Source organism: Hippoglossus hippoglossus, chromosome 5 (genome assembly GCF_009819705.1).
Source record: "Hippoglossus hippoglossus isolate fHipHip1 chromosome 5, fHipHip1.pri, whole genome shotgun sequence".
Classification (NCBI taxonomy): Eukaryota; Metazoa; Chordata; class Actinopteri; order Pleuronectiformes; family Pleuronectidae; genus Hippoglossus; species Hippoglossus hippoglossus.
Window position 1 is genome coordinate 21,296,627 of NC_047155.1, and position 20,896 is coordinate 21,317,522.

The 20,896-nt window shown below is 41.3% G+C and overlaps 1 protein-coding gene and 1 long non-coding RNA gene across 3 annotated transcripts in view; one reads left to right on the forward strand and one right to left on the reverse strand.

Moving 5' to 3' along the window:
- Positions 1-8,578, reverse strand: part of LOC117761346 (A disintegrin and metalloproteinase with thrombospondin motifs 9-like) — a 47,326-nt gene extending 38,748 nt beyond the window's left edge. For both annotated transcript variants that reach the window (XR_004613818.1, XM_034585151.1), the window contains exons 1-9: positions 8,229-8,578; positions 7,539-7,933; positions 5,727-5,889; positions 3,716-4,056; positions 2,938-3,021; positions 2,723-2,847; positions 2,395-2,435; positions 2,156-2,261; positions 436-582 (exon numbers count right to left, since the gene is read on the reverse strand). Coding sequence is in view for 1 of the 2 variants with exons in the window: in XM_034585151.1 (XP_034441042.1) it covers positions 436-582; positions 2,156-2,261; positions 2,395-2,435; positions 2,723-2,847; positions 2,938-3,021; positions 3,716-4,056; positions 5,727-5,889; positions 7,539-7,933; positions 8,229-8,325 (1,499 nt within the window). In the remaining variant the exon portion in view is untranslated. The remainder of the gene's footprint in view (positions 1-435; positions 583-2,155; positions 2,262-2,394; positions 2,436-2,722; positions 2,848-2,937; positions 3,022-3,715; positions 4,057-5,726; positions 5,890-7,538; positions 7,934-8,228) is intronic.
- LOC117761348 lies at positions 727-19,089 on the forward strand. The gene is made up of 3 exons (XR_004613819.1): positions 727-916; positions 4,908-4,910; positions 19,078-19,089. It is a non-coding gene; the product is annotated as an uncharacterized LOC117761348 (long non-coding RNA).
- The last annotated feature ends 1,807 nt before the right edge of the window (positions 19,090-20,896 follow it).

A 20,896-nucleotide genomic window follows, 5' to 3' on the forward strand; every position in this document is an offset into this window, starting at 1 on the left:
ATTACAGGAGTAGTAGGTAAATAAAAAGTGATGTTGAATCGTTGCCAGATAGTTTTTCCTTCAGAAGTTGTTCTCTGGTTTTTCTCAATGGATTGAGAAGTCTTTAGAAGAGAGGAGACAAGAGGCTGCGACCGCCCCGAGAAATTATTACTGAGTTTATTTGTGTTTCTGACAATTGCTCCTAAAAGGGGAAATACTGCATACAGTACACACTCTGTGTGAATGTCTGTGTGTTTCTGCAAAAACACTATTTCTACAATAGTTTCTAAATACAGCATCTTTAAGAGTATATTTGGCCGGAGCGTATAAGGTCATGTTTCCTTGATCCAGAATAAGTTATTAATTGATTTCTCCATTACAGCAGAAAACCTTTATCTACATGATCTACTGCCCATGCAAGTTTGGAACAATACTGAGGAAAAGAGTGTGACATACTCGAGGAACTCTGTGATGTACTTCCTGCTACACTTGGACCACATCCAAGGGTTTGTGTTGTAGTTCAGCGTGGGAGCCATCACGTGTTGCTGAATCTTAACCCCGTCCTCCTTGCACTTGTTACTGTCGTCATGAGGCATGTTGAACCTGGAGGTGGAAACAGAAAAAAAAAGCTCAGATATTTATACAAAATATTACATTAAAAGGTTCAGTGTGTAAGATTTAGGTGAAAGGAATCTATTGGCAGAAATAAATATAAAATAATCCTAGTGATGTGTGTTTCATCTAAATTGTCCGAGTTTTTTTTACCCTAGAATTAGGTCTTTACATTTAAATACTTTATATTTACATCGGGAGCAGGTCCTCTCTACGGAGGCCGCCATGTTTTTACAGTAGTCCACACTGGACAATCTAAACACCATTTGAGTTTTGATGACAACTGAAGCTACCACAGGTTCTCTTTCATGTTTGGAAGTGGAGGGTGGGGTATTCAGCTGCAACATGCAACTTCACCACTAGATGTCACTAAATTCTAGACACTGAACCTTTAACAGAGAAGTTTGGAGGGTTGAATAGATGTATTTCTTTAATTTTCTTCATAGTAACTCTGCTGGTTGTGTCTTACACAGTACAAATGCACAAGTCAGTAAAACCACAGTTTTGCTGAGAGAAATTTAACATTGGTATTTCAGTGATAAAAATGTGCCTATTAAAGACGTATCAGCCTTTCTGTTTTCCATTACACACCGATATGAAAACTTTTTTTTTACTGAATAAACAATGTAGAAAAGAAGTGGATTTGTGTTTTCTTAATTCAAATATTTATGTTTTGTTTTTATTTAGTTAATGTATAAACTGTAAAATATCAAACCTCAGCTACATTTCTTTGTTATAAGGGTTCGATAACAACATCTTTGGAATAATTTCCATCAGTAATATCAGTATTGGCTTTTGCCCCCGAAAATTCATATTTCCACAATATTAAATTATAAAAACACTGCACAATAGATAAAGCAGAGGAAAATACTTAAAAATCTGAACACAGTGAGAATAAGGGGAGCATTCAGCCTCTGCAGGGTGAACAAATATGATCCCGGCTGGTGGTGCACAGGTACAGCACCACACTGCCCACAGCCCTCCCTTTGACCGCTCAGCTCCCCACCTGACAGGTACCACATAACACTGGGCTCTGGGAATAAGCAGTCGCCAAGCATTATGTCATCACTCGATGTGGATAAACATGGATTTCAAGAGGCCTACTTTTTGTTTAGTGGTTAAAAAGAGCATTTGTTAGACATGATGAGGACCGTTAAAGCCTGTAACAGTCGCCACTATCGCAGGCTAAACCCCTCAGCTCTGGTTGGACTCACGGCTTTGTATAATGCAGTTTATGCTGAAGGTCAGTGGCCAGCAATCACAGGTTTTACTTATGTTCTGAATTATAGACTCTTTTGTATTTCCCTCTCAAAATGAAAGGCAGGCTAGGCATCTTAGTGAGAGATGTGATCAAATACAAACAAAAGCATCAGAAATGATTGAGAAAAGAAGAAGGAATGTACGTAAGTTGTGTGTGCAAGCTTCTCTGATCTCCATCGGCTGGTGAGGCATTTGTGGATTCTTAGAAAGCTCTACGCATGTCTCACTGCAGCCAAAACTTTCACTTGGGAGGGGTGATAACAGTACTTGAGGTAAATAGTGAGTGGAGACATGCTGTACTTACACATGGCCAAGTTCATGGGCAATGGTGAACGCAGTGCTCAGTCCGTTGTCCTCGCTGATGCTGCAGCTCCTGTATGGATCACACACTGTGCCCAACTCAGCAAGTCCTAAGAAAACACAGGATCAGAATGAGTTTTACTCATTCACACCAGCATAATTTTTCATCAGGATCATATATTGTCATCAATACATTAAGTATAGATCAGGTTTTGGTTATTGCTTAAAGAGAAATCCACTTACCTAAGGTGTCACACTTATCCCTTGCTCTGCAGATGTCCTGCCTGAGGCGAAAGAGAAGGATAATGATGTGATGGTCATGTTCAATGGCACTTTACAAAAGAACACATCACCAACCTTCAGGGTATTCTCCCCATTTAGGTTAATTTTTAAACTGTAGTTTCCCTCATCAGACATCTGGTGACCTGACCCCTTGATACAACTATCAGAATTTATATGTCAAAGTGTTAATGGGTGCACCGGATAGATTAAACAAGACCTGAAAACCTGTTTTAAACATATACTATGATAACAGCGTTCAGGAAAAAACATCTTGATATTGTTCCTGCACCTGGTGATGAGGATGGCGGTGTCGTGATGGGAATGGTGGCTGTCATCCAGACTGTTCTGAATCTGCTGCCAAATGCAGAAGTTCTTTAAAGTGGTCTGTGCATTAAATGAAATGACTGGACCCTCCTGAGAAACACACAAACACAAGTATTAACAGGTGCCATTCAACTGATAAGTATGTAAGTATGGAGATTAAAGCAAAGGTTGTATTCTTACCGGCTCATTGTTTATTATGACTAATTTTACAATCACAATGTTAATCAGGTTGCCAATGCTGGGGTCCTTGTAGATGGAAGACACCTGAAAGTAGGAAAACAACACAACCTCAAACCTCTTAATGAAATCACTTTAAAAAAAAGACATAATTATATTATTTAATATTATTGTCATGATGTTAACTTAGCTGAAATGGGACAATGTACGTTTTGTCTGACTCTTTCATGGACATCCTTGCCACAGTATAAAAGCAAAAGCCGGGGAATTTGGTTGATTGGAGGATCAAGTTGATAATGGCCTAAGCCCCTGTGGAGAGGCCAGCCTTTGCCAAGAAGAGAATATAGGTCATCTCAGCCAGCCCCAGACGCCTGCAGAAGCTGGTATTTGAAGTGGCCGCGAGTATGCTGTCTATGTGACATACCTGAGCTTATTTTTTAACATTCATCAAGCTGTCAGACAGACTCTCCCTCGAGCTGCCCTCTCTTCCCCCTGGTCGTTTGAAAGTGGTGTTTACCCCTGCCCTAGGCTGCCCTAGGCTGCCCTTTCCCTCCATTGGCCCTCCTCCACAGGCCGCTGAACTTACTCCCGACACTAACAGCAAAGCAGGACAGGTATGTACATTTAGTGCACCAATGTGTCACATAGACAGGTACTCTCTGTTCATGTGCAGGAACACACACACACTTGGAAGCACAATTTAATCTCCCAGCCAACCACCTACACCAGCCAAACAGTCTCTGTTAGCAGCAATTAACCCATTCAAGAGAGCAGGACTTACTATGGACATTAATGTGAGTATGTAGTGCTGCAGGTTGCTGCCATGCTGCTCCACCATTTTGCTGTCAGCCACCAGCATGACTTCAACAAAGCGCGGGTAGGAGAGGAAGCGTTTTGATCTCCTGTGAGGTCCTGAGTCACCGCTGCTATCATTTGATGGTCTAGCGCTGGCACTGCCACCGCTCTCTGATCTGAGTAAAGCATCGCCGACCAGGCTGGAACTCAACGACTCCACGTCACCGAATATACCGGCGCTGACCACTGGGGATTCTTCGGACACAGTGTTCACCTCAGCCGCTGGCCTTCGCTTCAGCTTGTGCCTCTTTTGTCTGTGTTTGTGTCCTGGAGAGAGGAGCGAGAGGGAGTGAGGGCATGTGTAAATATACAAAGATGCAGGGCTGAGGGGGAAATACATTCACTCAGAAAAATAGACATGATATAAATCAATGTTTGTCGTGAGGGTGTGTTTACAATAAAACTAAAGTTGTGGGTTATGCCTTCAAATGTGGAGATGCATGAGGTGAGTTGGCTTTCTGGAAGTGGGTATTGTTAATATATGTATGCCTCTTTCTCTCCTTTGTTTATTGTTGCTGAACGAGTGGGTTGACAAATGAACAAGGCTTGGAGTCCCTTTTTTTTCTCTCTCCCCTCTTACAGAAGAGGGAAGAGAGAAGGGGGCAAAGAGTTCAGGCTAGGTAAACCTGGCACCCAGCCATAAAAAAATGGAGCACACATACCAAAAGAAGGCAGTGCAACAACCGGGCAGTGAAACTTCTCAAAACTGAAGGGAATTAAGTCAGATTTTAATCAAAACATGGCAACAGAACTTCTGAATGCCAGTCTTATTTTTTTCCTTTTTCTTGATTTCTAAGCACATGCAGAACCCCCTCTCTGGACCACCAGCAATGCATCATTGTTTTCTTAGTTTTGATTATTTAACAGTTTCATGCTGGCATCACTTTGCTATTGTACAATTTACACTGCACGTTTATGGCAGTGGGTCTACCCGACTTTCTTATCACAGAGGAAGTACGAGAGTCAACAGGAAGTTCAGCCAGTAAACTGAGATGGGATGATACAAGGGTGAACTTCCAAATCATTTTTCCTGTGTGAGAGTTGGAAAGCTTCCTCACTGCCGAGCGGCAGTTGTAGGAGCGGGCCGGTGCAGGCTACCATATGATACTTGAGCCAAGATGGTTTCACACCAATCTCTAACTGTTTGTCATTCAAACATTTCTGCTCATGGGGAAAATGTCCAAATTACATAAGGCAATTGTATTACCATATAATAGTGTATAAAAGTTGCATGGTGCATTATGGTATTTAAATCAACTACAATTATCCCTGAGAAGATTTATTAATTGTTACTAATCTTATGTTACAATAAATATTCCAGCTCTGCACAGACACTCTCTTCTTTTTATTCGTTGTCTTGTCCACACACGGAGAGGTTTTGTTTGATTTGTCCAGATAGGCTTCTAACTGATTCTACATTGCCCCGGTACAATTACTTTAATAGCTCAATAAGCTCAGCTACTATTACATAATGTGTTCCTGTTGAAACTGATAGTGGAGACTTCGGGGTGATGCAACGATTACGCCTGCTTACGTCTGTGGGAACTAATTTAAAGGTCGCCGAACACATGCACATATAGACAAAGATAAATTCTCCACTCACGATCCACGTGTAGTCCATGAAAACACTGAATCCCTTACACATACAAATGATGCAATGACATATATACACTGTCTTGCACATTTAGCCCCTGCAAGGTCTATTTGAGAAGCAGCATTGTGCTGGTTAGGTTGAAAGAGTGTTGACTGGAGCAGAAATGTACGTCAGCTTATTGGGTGAGGTGTGAACTAACACTTTCTGCACATCAAGTACTCGTGCGTGTTTTCGTTTGCAAGCTAATAAAGTAGAAACTCTAGAGTGAGTTTGTGTTGAAATTTGTACTGACACTCTCTGTGTGAATTGCATGCATGCGTACCCATCATGTAGCACGTCGTACCTGAAATGTCACAAGCTGAGTTCTCCCCAGATGTCTTTTTTTTGGGTGCACTCTTCTTGTAAACAATATGAGGTTTTGTGTGTTCCTCTTCATAGTGTTCTCCTTGATAGCTGTGTAGGGGCTCCACAAAATACTCCCCTTCTGGAGACCTGAAAGTGCCAAGCTGGATAGCAGGAAGAAAAAAAACACACTGCACTTAGTATTCATCCATCCATCTATTTTCTCTAAATGCGTATTCTTTTTTAGGACTCAACATAAGCAAACATAGAGAGAACTTGCAAAGCCCATACAGACAGGTCCAGGGGGAACATACAGCTCAAATATCTTGCCGCCATGCCACACCAACGAGTGTGTATTTTTTACTTTAAAATATTTACAGCAAGTAAACAGTGGAATGTGGCTCATTTACGACTCATTAGAGAAAAGAAAAGAGAAATGCTTGGACCTGAGGGCTTTTGTGAAAAGGTTAATTTGCATGCATGTAAGAATGGGACCAAATCAGGAGGAAAAGGATAATAGTGAGAACTGTGATGCCTATCATGTAAAACAATGAGACTGCATGTTCTTGGCAAGCTGAAAGTCTTATTACATGTATTCTACATGGCCTGTTTAGTGTGAATGGCTGATTTGGAGGTCTATGATGTTCTAGATAAGGTAAATGCCAAGCCAAGCACATGTGGCTTGTTTCTCATCAGCTGTGGAGAATCGTTATGGCAGCTCTGGGGGGGCTGATACAAGTTTGGCACAATTATCTGTAACACAAGTCATATTTACAATCCTTGATACTACAGCATGACTAGTCTTATCATCAGAGAAATATCATGTTTGGCTACATGCACAGAGATTTGCAGCAGCAGGGTGGTCTGTTATTCAGCATGGGGGCACAAGATGAAGCTGCCTGCTTACATCCACTTGAGCAAGACTCAAGACCAGGACTGTGAATTAACTGGGGAGCAAAGGAAACCGTCCCTGCAACAAGAAAGTGAATGTTACATTGTCTTAGGTTGTACAGAAATACAATGTAATGGAGGCCAGCAGCATTACTGCCTGTTTGATGAAAATGTGCCTGTAAATGTCACCTCCGCTCCCCTGCAGCAAGGGCTTTAAAGCATTTTAATCAGATTTTTCATTTGGTTAGACATTGACCCTTTTCTCGTAGCCGTCACTTCAGTGTGGTTTGCATCAGAGTGCAAACTCAGAGTGCACTTTTCCTGCTCCAAAACTCAAGCTTCTTCACCCCAGGGAGGAGAGGGAGCCAACTCGTGATGACGTCAGTGCCACCCGTGCTTGCGCTGTGCTCACTACGTAAAGACGTAACAGACTGTGAGAGAGAGGCATGGGAGCAAGATGTAGACTGTTCATTAAACTTGACTGTAGGCAATGGATATGGGATCCTCGCAAGTCTGCACAGCTATTAAGAGAGTTGTAGTCCTTTGTAGGCTCTGGATCATAACACAAATTTAAACCTCACCAAGTTATTAATCTCTGGTATTTTTATTTTTTATTTTAAAATATGCTTGCCTTAATTATGTCTAAACTATGAATTTATCCTGTTAATTCTATGACAGATGCAAATCTGTAGATAAGCATGTTTAATGGTGAAGTAATGTGTGTGTTTTGCACGATCAGTCAAAAAAACAGGTGGTGCACAAGTTTGTGAAAGTTGAAGTAGAAAATAAGCCAATGGAGAGGCAGCTTTTCGAGCCCTGTTTAAGCAGTAATGGCCTCCTAACAACCCACGGTGGAAAAGTAAAACACCCGCTCGTAAAGTCATCACATGCACGGCTGCTCTAACCGTGCGTAAAAACTCACCAGTCCGGAGCACAAGCTGATGACCGCGGCGTGCTCTGCTTGTGCATTGACATGTCCTTTATAGAAGCAGTGCCTTAACTCCGTGTCCTCCTCCTCCTCCTCCGCATCTGTTGCTAAATCCGTTATGTTGTCCCCTCGGGGTACTCCAAGTATTGTCACAGTGTAGAAAGGTGCAATAAATCCCGAGTCCAGCGTGAGGTTGATGTGATAGTTCTGTCCGAAAGCAGATATCCTGTAGTGGATATTTGGCGAGGCCCAGTGATCCGTGCTGTTGCCGGTGCTCTCGTCCAGACTTCGCCTTTTCCTCTTGAAGTGCACACTGGTTGGAAACTTGTCGCCGGCTTCATTCACTCGCAGCGGTGTTACAATCTCATAGGAGCCCACCTCCTCTTTTGCTGGGGAATAAACACAGAATCACGGTGTTAATAATGCAGTGAAGTAGCATTTAAAGAGCATTAGTTCAGATGTGTTGGTCAAAACATTAGGATTTAGTCATCTTTGTCTTCCCCCCTGTAAAGCAGTGTTCACAGCGTTGCAAGGAAATGATAGTCAGGGAACTTTAGGCATCTAGAAAGCTGCGAGTCATGTGCTTGGCTGAGTTCAAAACTCATTCATTCTGCGTCTGTTCGAAAATGAACTTCATGAGGAGGGGGGTGGGGGTGCGGAGGCTGTCAGAGCGACCTACTTTACCTGTACTTGAATTCAAAAGTAATCTCCCGGTAGATGCGACTACATTCAAAAAATCAGGGAATAGTAGGAACCCCCAGCCCCAGAAGAGCACATGCATGATTGTCCACGTTCAGAGAGGAGTGCGGCAGCCTGCAGTCCTGTAGTAATGCTGTATTCCTCAGGTCACTCCGGGCTTTCCGCCGCCGGTCCGCCTGCCTCATCCAACGCTTTTATCCCCGACTCTTGAGTAGATGGTCCCTGGGCGGTGGTGAAGTGCACTGCTGGGACGTGAGCGCTCCGCGGAGTCCCTGCATGCTGCTGCTCAAACAGTCAACTGCGATAGAGCTCCGCCGTGCACCAGCTCTCTCCACAACTAGGGGCGGGATCACCCAGGCAAGGTACACTGGTGCTACAGTGAAGCCACTCCCGTTATATACTGTAGTGACACGGGTGGTCGCTCACGTATGTCCACAGTGGATGATGTGATATGATATGTGACTGACTTCACTTCACTCTGTGCCTCCGAATGACCATAAAGTGTTCCAGAGAACTGACTTAATGAGGTGCATACATACATTGGACATTCCTATACGGTCCACAGCCTGAGGTTCAGCTTTAGAGGGGTGGGCACCTCAGTGTGACCATGACAGTGAGGTGGGGCCCATATAGGAAATCCCTGCCCTGGGGCCACATGCAAGATAATCTGGGCAAGGCTGTGTACTTAGAAGTTCACGGGATCACAGAGTGACAAAATGCAAACTGGCATGCAGCACAGCCGTATACAGTAGTGATCTGAGGTCTTAAGTAGGTGCTGTAAAATGTATTGTGTGGGGGATCATGGTAATGGTTTTATGAGCTATAGTCTCCTCAGCAGGACAATGCTATAGGCTGTATGGAACCCTTTGTAGGTGCCTCTGTTATGTGGAGGATCAAAGAGCAGGCTATCCAGTCTGCCTCGTGCTCCATACATGCAAACCCCCCTAACGCACACAGACACACACACACACAGACAATACAAATCATTCTCTGTTAACTTTTTGTAATATATTCCAAATAGGCACATCCAGTAGACTAACAAATCTTCTGATATTAGCTCACCACACTGCATAAGGCACAAACAGTGATAAGTGCAACACAAGCACCTGCCAGGTTAGAGCTGGTTTTTTTTCATAGTCTGTCCACTAGAGAACTGACAAGTTCATTTTTTCTTACTGCTATAACACTCCAAATTTCCCCAAAATGGGACTACTTAAGGATTTTCTTTTCTTATTAGCTTAAAAAATATATAGTATTAAAATCCTCCATAGCAGTGGTTTTCTAATACAGGTTCATGACACACTGCCAGGGGGTCTGTGAAGCTTTCCAGATTCATCCTTTAAAATTATCATATTTGTGTTTTCTGTGTTGACATGGTGAAAATATTTTCACATAACTAAGAAGAAGGGTAAGAAAATAGGCCAATATCCCAAGGGACAAACATAGAATATTTTCTATCTTGAAGAGGGTCCTGGCTGAGAACAAAATTGAGAATCTCTGCTTTATGAATTGTCTCCAGTGGGATTAATAAAGTAGTTTGAATTGAATTGAAACTATTGTACCAGGGCACAAATATGGGAACTATGACTCAGACCTAGAATTTCAGGCCTTTCCACAGCAGAATTGTTATAAGGCGAAATTAACTTACTATAGCAGTATGTGACTTTCACTGGTTAGCTACTTTTTGTCCTTAACTCTTGCAAACTTTGAATACGTTGTTAAAAAAGCATAAATCTCACTTCAGAGAGACTAGTAATCAGGTGTGACCAGTATTATGTTTTTCTTATTTCTGTCTGTCAGTCAGTTCCTCTCAGTTTTTAAACTCAACACAAAGATTGGTATCTGACCATCGGTATTAACATTTTTTGGGACTAGCCATCTTCTATCATGATATTTCATACTTCTTGTCCACTTAATCGAATTGTCCACTTCTGCTGTCGCATTAAACACGTAATACATATCCACATCCACCATGGCAGAACAAACATCAAAAACATCAAACTCATGTGGGTTAAACTTAGTTAACTGGATCATTTTGAACAGGCTTACTTACAAGGAAGACAGACAACAGAGATAAGAAGGGGATTTAGCTTAGCAACGCATTTGTAAAATAATTTATAGTTAGCTTAGCCCTGCTAAATTAACATCATGTCTACTTTAAACACATCTTAGTTACATATTTGTTACAGGAATAAGAAAATACTGACTCACCAGAGAGTAAGCAGTTTTCCAAGATATTTATAGGAAGAAGAAAAAACGATGTAAAGCAGGTGTAAAGTTAAAACCCACATGATTTACTCTGAAAGTGAAGAGTTGAGGTTTTCATGATGATGTAAACACAACTGTTGTTAAATCAAAGATGGCGGCAGATTGTTTTTTCCTCACTTACTGACTTAAGTGCTCCCTTAGCAGTATTGCGGCCAGTGCTGCCACTAGTGGCTGGAAGCTATACTGCAACACGTGATGCCCCTACATACAATATACAGCAACTAACCACACCAGTTATGGCTGGTAGCAAAGTTTTAACCTTATATAAAAGCATGGGACACACATTGACAGAGCTATTACATGAACAGTAAAATGGTCTTAAATTCAGTTACAGATTATTATAATACATATTCAAACATGAGCTCTTACGGCATTGACATTAATAACTACACCACACATCAAACAGCGAAATATATAGTGTATATATATATACTATGTCTCTTACAATCAAAGTAACGGTGGCATTATCAATACAGTTATATAAATATATATATAGATATAATTATTATTTTTGCAGGCCTCCACCCCTATTATTGTCAAGTAATAATTCTATCATTTTCGAACCATAAAATTGACCTGTGCTTGAAAGTTTAAACTTTTGACAACATTCTAGCACATATTGAATATTAAGGCTGCATGCAGCGCGGGTGCAGCATCTCTCTGAGTTTTACTGTTTCCATCTTAACGGTCCTGTACTTCTGTTGTTTGAAACACCAGTAAACAAACTCTTGAATATACCATCTGCTCAAGCAAAACTGAGGACAGTGGTGAATGGATAATTAACTTTGGATGGATATTGTACTATACCTGGATCAATCCGATTGACCTAAACAGACATATTGTGTTTTACTATAACCGTGCATGGCAGCAGGTAGCTAAGAGGTTATTAATGACAAATACACAGCAAAGGATTCCAATCTTTTCCCTCACCATCTAAACGGTGCATATTGGCATGACCTGCAATAAGTGGGAAAGCATGAACAAATTGATACAATGTAAACAAACTAATGGCGCCATGTCAACATTGTGAGTGTTATCGTAAAGATAAGATTATACCTGTTCTCAAACTCAAAGTGTGAGAAATGATGAAAACATGGCGGCAGTTAATGATAGTATTAGCCAAAGTATTTTTTTATAACCGATAGGTGAGAAAACACAAAAGTTTGTTCGATAATAAATTACATATGTTTATCATGTATACATGTTTATTTTTAAACAAATGAAGGGTTGCTATAAGGATGTATTATAAGACAATGAAGAAAACTACTTGTCTTAACATGTGTATCAGTGATCCCTGAAGGAACTACAGGAATTAAAGGACATTTTTGCAGCAAATATAACAGAGCAAAAACAGCCCAGAAACTTCTGTTGACTCTGTAATTATGCTCATTACATGTGCAGGCCTGAGGGGCTGAGTCATAATAATTTTTCAGTGGGAACATGATTTCAATAAATTTCACACCAACTCTATATAATCACAACTTTTTTCTGGTCACACAACCTCATCATTTTCTAAACACTCATGGGCCACCCTGCACTTTGCAGTGGTTAGCACTTATTTTCCACTATGATGGAACTAATTAGTTATGGTCTCGGGGGGGTCACTGGAATGAGAGCATTTGAGATCTCTGGTTGCAATGAAGTACTCAGGGATACCCACATACTCACTGTGTACAACTCCCATATCTGCTAACCTTTGCACAGGAGCTGGTTTTCCTCCTCTGCTCCTTTTTCTTTGGTTATGTGGAAACTCTTCCTCTGGGTAGAAGCTAAAACATCAACAGAAATCCCCTTTAAACACAACCCTTCATTCATAAATGATCCCTTTTCCCAGAACTCCCCATAAAACCTTTTTTTACAGCAAAGGGGTCACGTGAGCAAAAACAGTAGGGAGAAATTGCCCCTCAGCTGTGTTTTGATGTGCAGCAACTACAACTTTAAGTGAACCATTTACTCTTTAATGTGTTGTCATAGTTGCTGTATAGTTGTTACAGGCACCCCTCATTTCCAACTAAGAATAACTAGTTCAGGTTTCTCAATGAATGGCCATTTGACTCCATGCAGTCGGTGCCGACATGTGGCAATGAAAGGCGACTTCTCCACCTTTAAACTGCAGTGTGTGGCTGTGATCGTCAGTGAACTGACCTTTTGTCACTCTTTCTCAATGGAGCAGTCACTCCAGCTGTGTGTGTTCTCATTGGATGGTCATTGAGGTCATCGGAGTCACCCTTCCTGAGTTGTGCGCAGGCAGCATCGTTCAGAGCGGCTATCAGTTGAGTAAACTTCACTTCCCCTCCAGATCAGATCAGAGGCCGATATGGGAGCGGAAAGCTTGAATGAAGCAGCCAAGCCTGGCATGGGATTTCAAAGAGATACACTTTAATTGTGGAGCTTTCAGAAATCGTGCAGTGACAGGAAAATTACATTCCATTTCAGTGTAGAAAAAAATGTATACATAAATCAAACAAATAGATGCATTTTAATCACGAAACAGAGACAAAAATGAGGACATGGGTAAAAAAAAGAGACACAAATTATTGACACACCATGTTGCCTACAATGCAATCTCTATCAACTTTTATAGGCAACTATAAACATTCTGCATGTGAACAATCTGGAGGCAAGGGACAAGATTTCAGGGATGGTAGTCTTTTGGATTCAGTTTTCTAGTTTGAGCAATCACATTTGAGCAGGCTTTGGTTGCCTATATTCGTATGCAAATAGTTAGTAGAGATGATCCAAAATGTGGTCTAGAGCTAAAACACCTACAAAAAGTATCACTGTTTGTGTTTTGTGTGGAGAAACATTCCATTCATGTGATTAAAGAAACTATAGTCAGACTGTAAACAGTGTATGGAAAACGTTCTACACTGGAAGTCCCAAAATATTGTCTGTTGCCCTGAGAGGCTTACTTGTCATCATATGATAGCTGATGCAGGACTATCTACACTGTGACTTGTGCCACGTGTTTTGCCTTTAATAATGTCGTTTTCACAGTTTTTGTGAAAAAAAGACCCAAATCTATTTTTTGCAAGAGACGTCTTGGCTTTATAAATCTCATACATTCCCAATGATTTATATCTAATCATTACCCAAGTGCCGTTTTTCTCCACACAGCAGCACAAATTGAATTGCTTTGTTGTCAGCCTTTTACTATGATGCACTGATTAAGATAATTTCATAACATAACTCTCAGTAACTGCTATGAGGAGATTTCCTTATCTGTTGCAACACACTTGTAAAGTGTGTTTCTTTACATAATGCCTCCCATTGTGAGTGAGTCCTGCAGTAAATGTTTCCCTGGGAGACAGAATATGATTCCTGTGGCTGCAAACTTATTACGTCTTTCAGCATGGGACGACTTGATCTTGATCTTACAGCAGTAATTGGGTAAACAGAGACAGAGACCTCTCTTAGACCTGCAGGCACACACGTAATACAACACACCAGCACAGATGGGCACACATGTTCAAACATCAAGCCCTGTCACATGCCCTCACTCTTTTAATTGGTGAAGTTGACAGCAGGCGATGAGAGGAGGAGGAGGGGTTAAGCTTTTAGGATGAACCTGCTATGTTGGGTGAGAGCTGAGCAAAAACAACTCTCAACATCTGAAGTGCAATTAGGGCTTTGGGGGAGCTTTCACAGACCACAAGATAGGGTGTCTGGACTCTGCCCAAGTAGTACAGCAGCTGTCAGCGGGTCGCTCCAAATCAGAACGCTTACCAGATTCTCTGGCTCTCGGTGGAATGGCAACAATAGACCTCAAGCCAGAAACCAAATTAATCAGAGCCCTTCATGAAGAGAGGTGGTGGAAGAAGCCAACAGAGGTGAAGTGCAGTGTAGCCTGGATGGCGATGTGACATAATATATGCCACACACCGAGGAGACGCAAACTCTTTGTTCCTCTAAATTCCAAAAAGCTCTCAGTGATTCCACGAACTCCTTTGTTTACAGAGGAGTGGGCTAAGTGAGTCATTCTCCCTTCTCTCAGCCTTTCTCGAAATATCATAACATGATTACGTTGAGTGCACTTGGTGAAGGGCTGGTGGGAATGGAAGGTTGGAGGGCATCGTTATAGTCCAAGATATCTGTGGTGTTAATGCGCATGATCCACCTCTCTCAGACTGACCCGCCAAGATAATGATGTTGTGAAGTAGCGATCTTGTTCGTCGGAGTCCTGACGTCATCAGTTTGAGGTCTGACCCCGGCCCCAGCACGGTCCCCCATCGGCTCACTTGGCATCCTCAACTTAACAAAAGGACGGCATGATGACCTAATCGCTCTCTGCTGCGAGGGAAAGTGGAAAGAAAAACTTAGAACGATGTCGTGACACTCTTTACCATCTGACTTTCTGTACGGACACAGCACAGCTGGAGCGACAAGCTGGAACAAAAGAGGGGAACAAGGGGGTGTGTGGAAAGAGTAAGATAATCAGGGTCCCTCTGAAAACATAAATTTACTTAAAATTCCTCCTTAAATATGACGGGATCTTCATGTTCTTCCTCTCCAGGTGTTGCAGGACCAAACACATCGTTATTGAGGTTTTCAACAAGGTAACAAAGTATACAGAAACACTTTTCTCCCATTATTTTAGTCTGCTTTAACATACCACAAAGACAGGGTCAGCAGGAGTTACAACTTCACGAATACACAAAAGAAAAGAAAAAAGAGAAGCAGAAGACACAGACTAATAAACATACAGACAAAAACAAAGAAAGTATGAAAAAAGGATGTACAGACATACATACGCACATCCACATTAGCATAGTTTACAGTCCATTTAGTACAATATGCCGTAGTCAGTCCAGAAGCATCCCCCATGTCCAAAACTGGTTGCCATAGTTTGATAAATCCATCAACATTGTCATGGAGGGTAAAAGTCTGTCCAGAGGGAGTATTCTCAGTACTTGCTTGTACCAATTGTCCATTGTAGGAGTGTCCTTAGAAATCCAAAATTTGAGAAAAGTCTTCCTTGCTACATAAAAGAGTATTCCAATCAGTTTAGCATTGTGGTTGTTACTCGCACGATCCACTTTAACACACAGAATGCACTGAAGGGGTGACAATTTGGAATCATATCCGGAACACACGTATAATAAGGCTATGGGTAGTATAGGCTAACACACATTTGAGAACCCAGATGTTAATCCGAAACACATGTGCTTTTTCACCACATGTTCATGCCTGAACATGTGAAAATCTTCATGTGTGTGAAACGGCATTGACTCTTTTAACATACGCTTAAGTCATTACATGTGGGATTATTAAACAAAGGTGGGAAATGCAAAAATAGCTATTTATTTTAAAGGTTGTATTCACACATATTTTTTAATTAAGTGAATAGAAAAAAGTAATCTCTCCATTTGAATGGAGAAATATATTCAGAATATTATATGTGTTCAATTATTACATTGTTGGAGGTGAAGACTACAAGCAATCCTCTTAACAGCTTCTGCCTCTTTTTCTCCTTCTATTGTTTAATGTTGTCTCAACTTCCTGCGATTGGTCCCAAAGCCCAAACTATCCCCAAAAAGTTTTCACACTGCAAACGATCTGAACCACGGTTCAGTTTGATCCACGCCAAGACCACCTCTTTTTGTCTGACTTTATTTTGGTCCATTGGTCTGGACCCTGGTCTGAGGCACCTTTCACACTTGGCATTATGGTTCAGACTAAACTGAAGAGTCGGAAGGTCCGGACCAAACAATGTAGATGTGAAAGTACCCGTCATTCCAGAGCCGGGATCGCTACAACCTCAACACGTAACTGTACTGTAAGACCTGCTTCTCACTCTGATGCACCCAGCCCTCTGTACTATTGGGTACAGTTTAGTGTTCTGGGTCAAGGGATCTATTTTGTGGCTGTCAGGGTTTGGAGAATAAGCTGGCCCAGGTCCTGCTGGCAGAGAATCTGTGTAAATGGGTTATCTGGGGCCAAGAGGAGCCAGCGAGATCACTATAGCTGACAGGCACAGAGCATTGTGTACCAGGACCTCAGATTGATGTGAGGGGGGAATCTACAGGAACACAAAGGTTGTTGGATGAAATCAGCAAAATGTGTCTTCCTTTTCTTATGTATCTCAGTAAGACATGGAGTATCATCAACTGATCTTTAATATGATTGAGATGCATGCTTATTCTAGGGTGTTATACTAATATTGAGGTGACCCATGCTGTGCAGCGTCACCCGGAACATTTCCATTGCTATGAAAGCTGCCAAATAGAGGGTCGTGTTTCAGTGGTTACGGGTTCACTGTCTGTCTCAACCTAATCTTTCAGAAGCTACTTAGGATTATCACTAAACAAAGAAATTGTTTTTCTGCAAATCTGATTTTATGAATAAATAATCGTATTATGGGTTTAACACAGCAGGGTGAATGGCACAGAGCTGTGACTGACAGTGTACAGTGCAAGCTGTGGAAGGCTGTGGATATACACACAGGAATCAGTGTCAGGGTGCTTTATACCATACAACAGAAATGAAGTCTTTGCCCCAATCTTTCCTCTCTTCCCCATTTCTCTCAGCGAAACCTAATCGGTCGAAGCAGATAGACGCCCACCAGAGGTCAGGTTCTGTTTCAATAGGTTCTCCTTTTTAAAAAGGAGATTTTTCTTTCCACTGTCACAGAGTACTTGCTTATTGTAGGAACTGCTTGGGTTTCCCCTTTGAGATGCTTTCAAACATGTACTAACGTTCAGACATTTTCTATGTGAGAAGGCAAATGCCTGTTGCTCCGATCATTTCGTTACCCTCCAGCCCCTTATTTAAGTTTTCGAGTTACGTCATATGAAAATACAGCATGAAAATATCCACAAAATTTCACAGCGAGTGCGTGTGATTCCAACATGTTACAAATAGCTAACGCACAAATATCTCAGGATGAAAATACATACCATACACGTAGAAGACACAAATGAAGCGTTGAATGAAACTTGGAAAGACTAGATTCAAAAGCTTTTGGCGATGAGGACAGATGGGGTTGTTGATGTGCTGTAAACAAAAACATGTGATTCCTGCATAAGACAAGCTCTGGAAAATGTCAAAAACCAAATTAAACAGTTCATGTCTGAAACACTTGATATTAGAAATAAATTATGTAGGAATTTGGCGCTTTGCAAATCAAAGTGAACTGAATCATCTTTACATATTGTTAAAATGTTACACAGATCAATGAAAACACCATGTGTGGATTTTATTCATGTGATTAAAGCATCTTTAAAACTAGACAACAGATTGGTGCAGTTTATGTGCTGCCTCTAGCCCAGAGAACGAGGAACAGATGAGCTGTTTGTCAAAATATGGAAGAACCACAGCAACCTTGTCCTGGAGCTCTTAACAATACATTATGTATGTTATACTTTAATCATGAAAACCAACTTAAGAGAATGCAGAGAGCTTTTAGTGTATATAACAAACTAGCGATGCAGCCTTTCAAATGCAGACAGTTGTTTACACATGATAGGAAATGAAAAAGTCAGCAATCTGATGTTAGCTTTGTCTGGCCTCATCTTATTGACTCCAGAAGCACAGCTTTGTATGAGTCACCTCCATAAGCAGGACTGCAGGGTCTTTGAGGGCCCCAGGCAAAAGGGACCCCCGCTCTACCTCCCCCCAAAAATCGCAAGATACCAAACCACGTAAAGCTCAAGTGCAAACTCATCCCAGGCACATCACACACACACACACATTTAGGAATTCTCATCAAAACCTGCAGGGCTCAACAGTGCGACCAAAAATCGGTGAAGTGCGATTAAAGATGTTCTTTGGCCAAACCGGGGCACCAACCATTTAGCAGGTCTGTCTCTATGTGATGGAGTCACTTCCTCACCTCATCTGGTCTGTAGAGTTCACACTCACACACAGGCCCCAGTCTGGCCCCGCCCCCACTCCCTCAGACACTGACACACGGACAGTGAAGCTGAGATGAGAGAAGAGAGTCGGTGAAGGAGGCAGTAAATAACACAGGTGTAACAGGTTAGAACAGGTGTCAGGAGAGCGGAAACACAGAGGATCAAGAAGAGAAGTGACCTGAAACAAGGGAGTTTCAAAATAAAACAGGAAATGAAACAACATTACAATAACAATGAACTTAACTAAAGCAGGAATGTGACACTAATTTAATCAGCTGTTCTATGGGGCCACCATTCAGCTTTGGGCCCAGATGATTGCCTGGCTTGCCTCTCCCCTGTTGCAACGCCCCTGTCCATAAGCATTTCACTGTATTAAGTGAGTGTGAAGCACAACTACATATCTTTGTGCAGCCAGTATGTCCAGGCTTGATTAGATGTGATGGTGAAAAAACAAACCATCTTAAATGAAATTCTTTTAGCCATGACAACTGCAATTCAAAGATAACAAATTTAAAAAAGAGCTGCGACTATATCTACAAAGTATCACACCACTTTTTATCTCCTTGCCCTTGAGTAAACCTCTCACATTACTGTATGGCCTTACGTCTAATATATAACTGACACATAACAGTTAAAAACTGCTGCATAGAATATGATCTCTACAGACGTTTGCTGCATGAAAAAGTCTATATTTTGTCAGTCTCATTGTGGAGATGTGAGTGTTTCTGCCGTTGCACTTTTCATCATATCTTTTCAACACGATGACTGTGAAAGTCTGGATTTTGACTTGATGCACCTGACCACCATGATGTGTGGTCCGACTCTGACTGTGAGTTTGGAAGAAGAAACTGAGGAAAGTCTCTTTCAAGCTTTAGCAGCTGGTTGTAGATATTTATTAGAAATCAACAGCATTGATTTAGATTAGTTTTTGTTTTATTCTGTGTAGGAACACACATTTTTTTAAGACATACCAACAAGCCATATGGTTTTGGAGCAATGTCAGTAATAGCTATGCTGTTACAAAATAAAGGTAAAATAGTGGTGTCAGGTCTTAACATAAGAGGGCAACAAAGAGAGATTTCTTACTCGTGTGGGATTGTTATTTTAATTTTTTATGGTGGATTCATGCTTTTGTTGGAAAGTCCCACAATGAACTCACTCAGTATTTTTCTGGGTGTGAAAATCCAAAAGACAAATGATGATCCATAAGCCCTTATAGATTCTGTAGCATTAAATTAGACGTATTCGAATTATTCTCCTTATGATCCATGGATTTGAATCCAGATATTTTTTTACAGATAGAGATTTGTGCTCACAATACTGTTGTGATAAACGTGTCACACACTCTTGCGGTCCATGAGTGTTTGGCCATTCAATCCATGGTTTGTGTTTTCTGTGTACATTTCTGTTTAGGAACATATGGCTTCAGAGGCACAGGAAATAGCCCATGTCAGATGGCTAGGATTCCTTTAGATTACATCCCCAGGAGATGTCATACCTCAGTCAGATACAAGGGCACCAGTCTATGAAGGAAATTGGGTAAGGTAGACAGGATTGCTCATGTTTAAAAGACACATGTGATGTTGTTTTCAGGGTTTCTTTCCTCTAGTGTGTTATATAAGTATTTGTGTATGTAAAGGTTCTGCAAAGTGAAAAAGCAAAAGTCCACGATAAAGGGGGCTCCTCTGGTCCTGAGACTCCTGAAACACCTCATTAGTAGTCTAGTAGATATTTCTGGGTCATCATGATGCCCCACATTTGCAAAATGCACACCTAGCAACTAGTCTGACTCGCCCCTGACAATCCAAATGAGAGCTGAAGACCAAAGCTGTGTCTGAAATCACTCACTAATCACTTTATAGTCCACCATTTAGTGAGTTTGAATGTTTAGTGACATTCTTTATACCCTATAGTGCCTTTATTGTTACCCACAATCTATCGTGAAAAGTAGCGTACAACCTATGGTCACTAACCAAGCAATATATACCATCATGCATTGCACTCGCGGCAGAGAGGAGAGAGGAGAGTGGGCAACAGGAACAGCCCGACCTGTCATATAAATGTAAATAAGAGCAGAGCAGATCATCAAAGCACAAACTACAGCTAAAAGGTTAACTTCTATATTAAAAGATGATAATTCAACAAGCTTTTACTCAAAAGTATTCATACTAAGTGTAAAATAAAGATAATGATGTTATTACCTGTGCAGAAAAAATCTGCTGGGTAGTGTCAGAAATAAATAACACAAATTGGAATTGAGAACTTTAGAATGAGAATAACATGTCTCCTTTAAAATAACAGACATATTGAGGGTAAACCCATTTTTTCCCAAAAGTCAATAGTACACTGTTAACCTGCATTTGTGTGATTTTTGATATTGCCTGTATATGTATATTGGCAGTTCAGTTTAAGAAAAATGTCCAGGCGCCGTCAATGAGTTTCATGGTTCCTGCTTCTTACAAGCCCGCGGACACATGGGTGAAGGCAAGCAAACCAAAGAGATCAGCTTTGCTCACACTTGCTGTGCTTCGC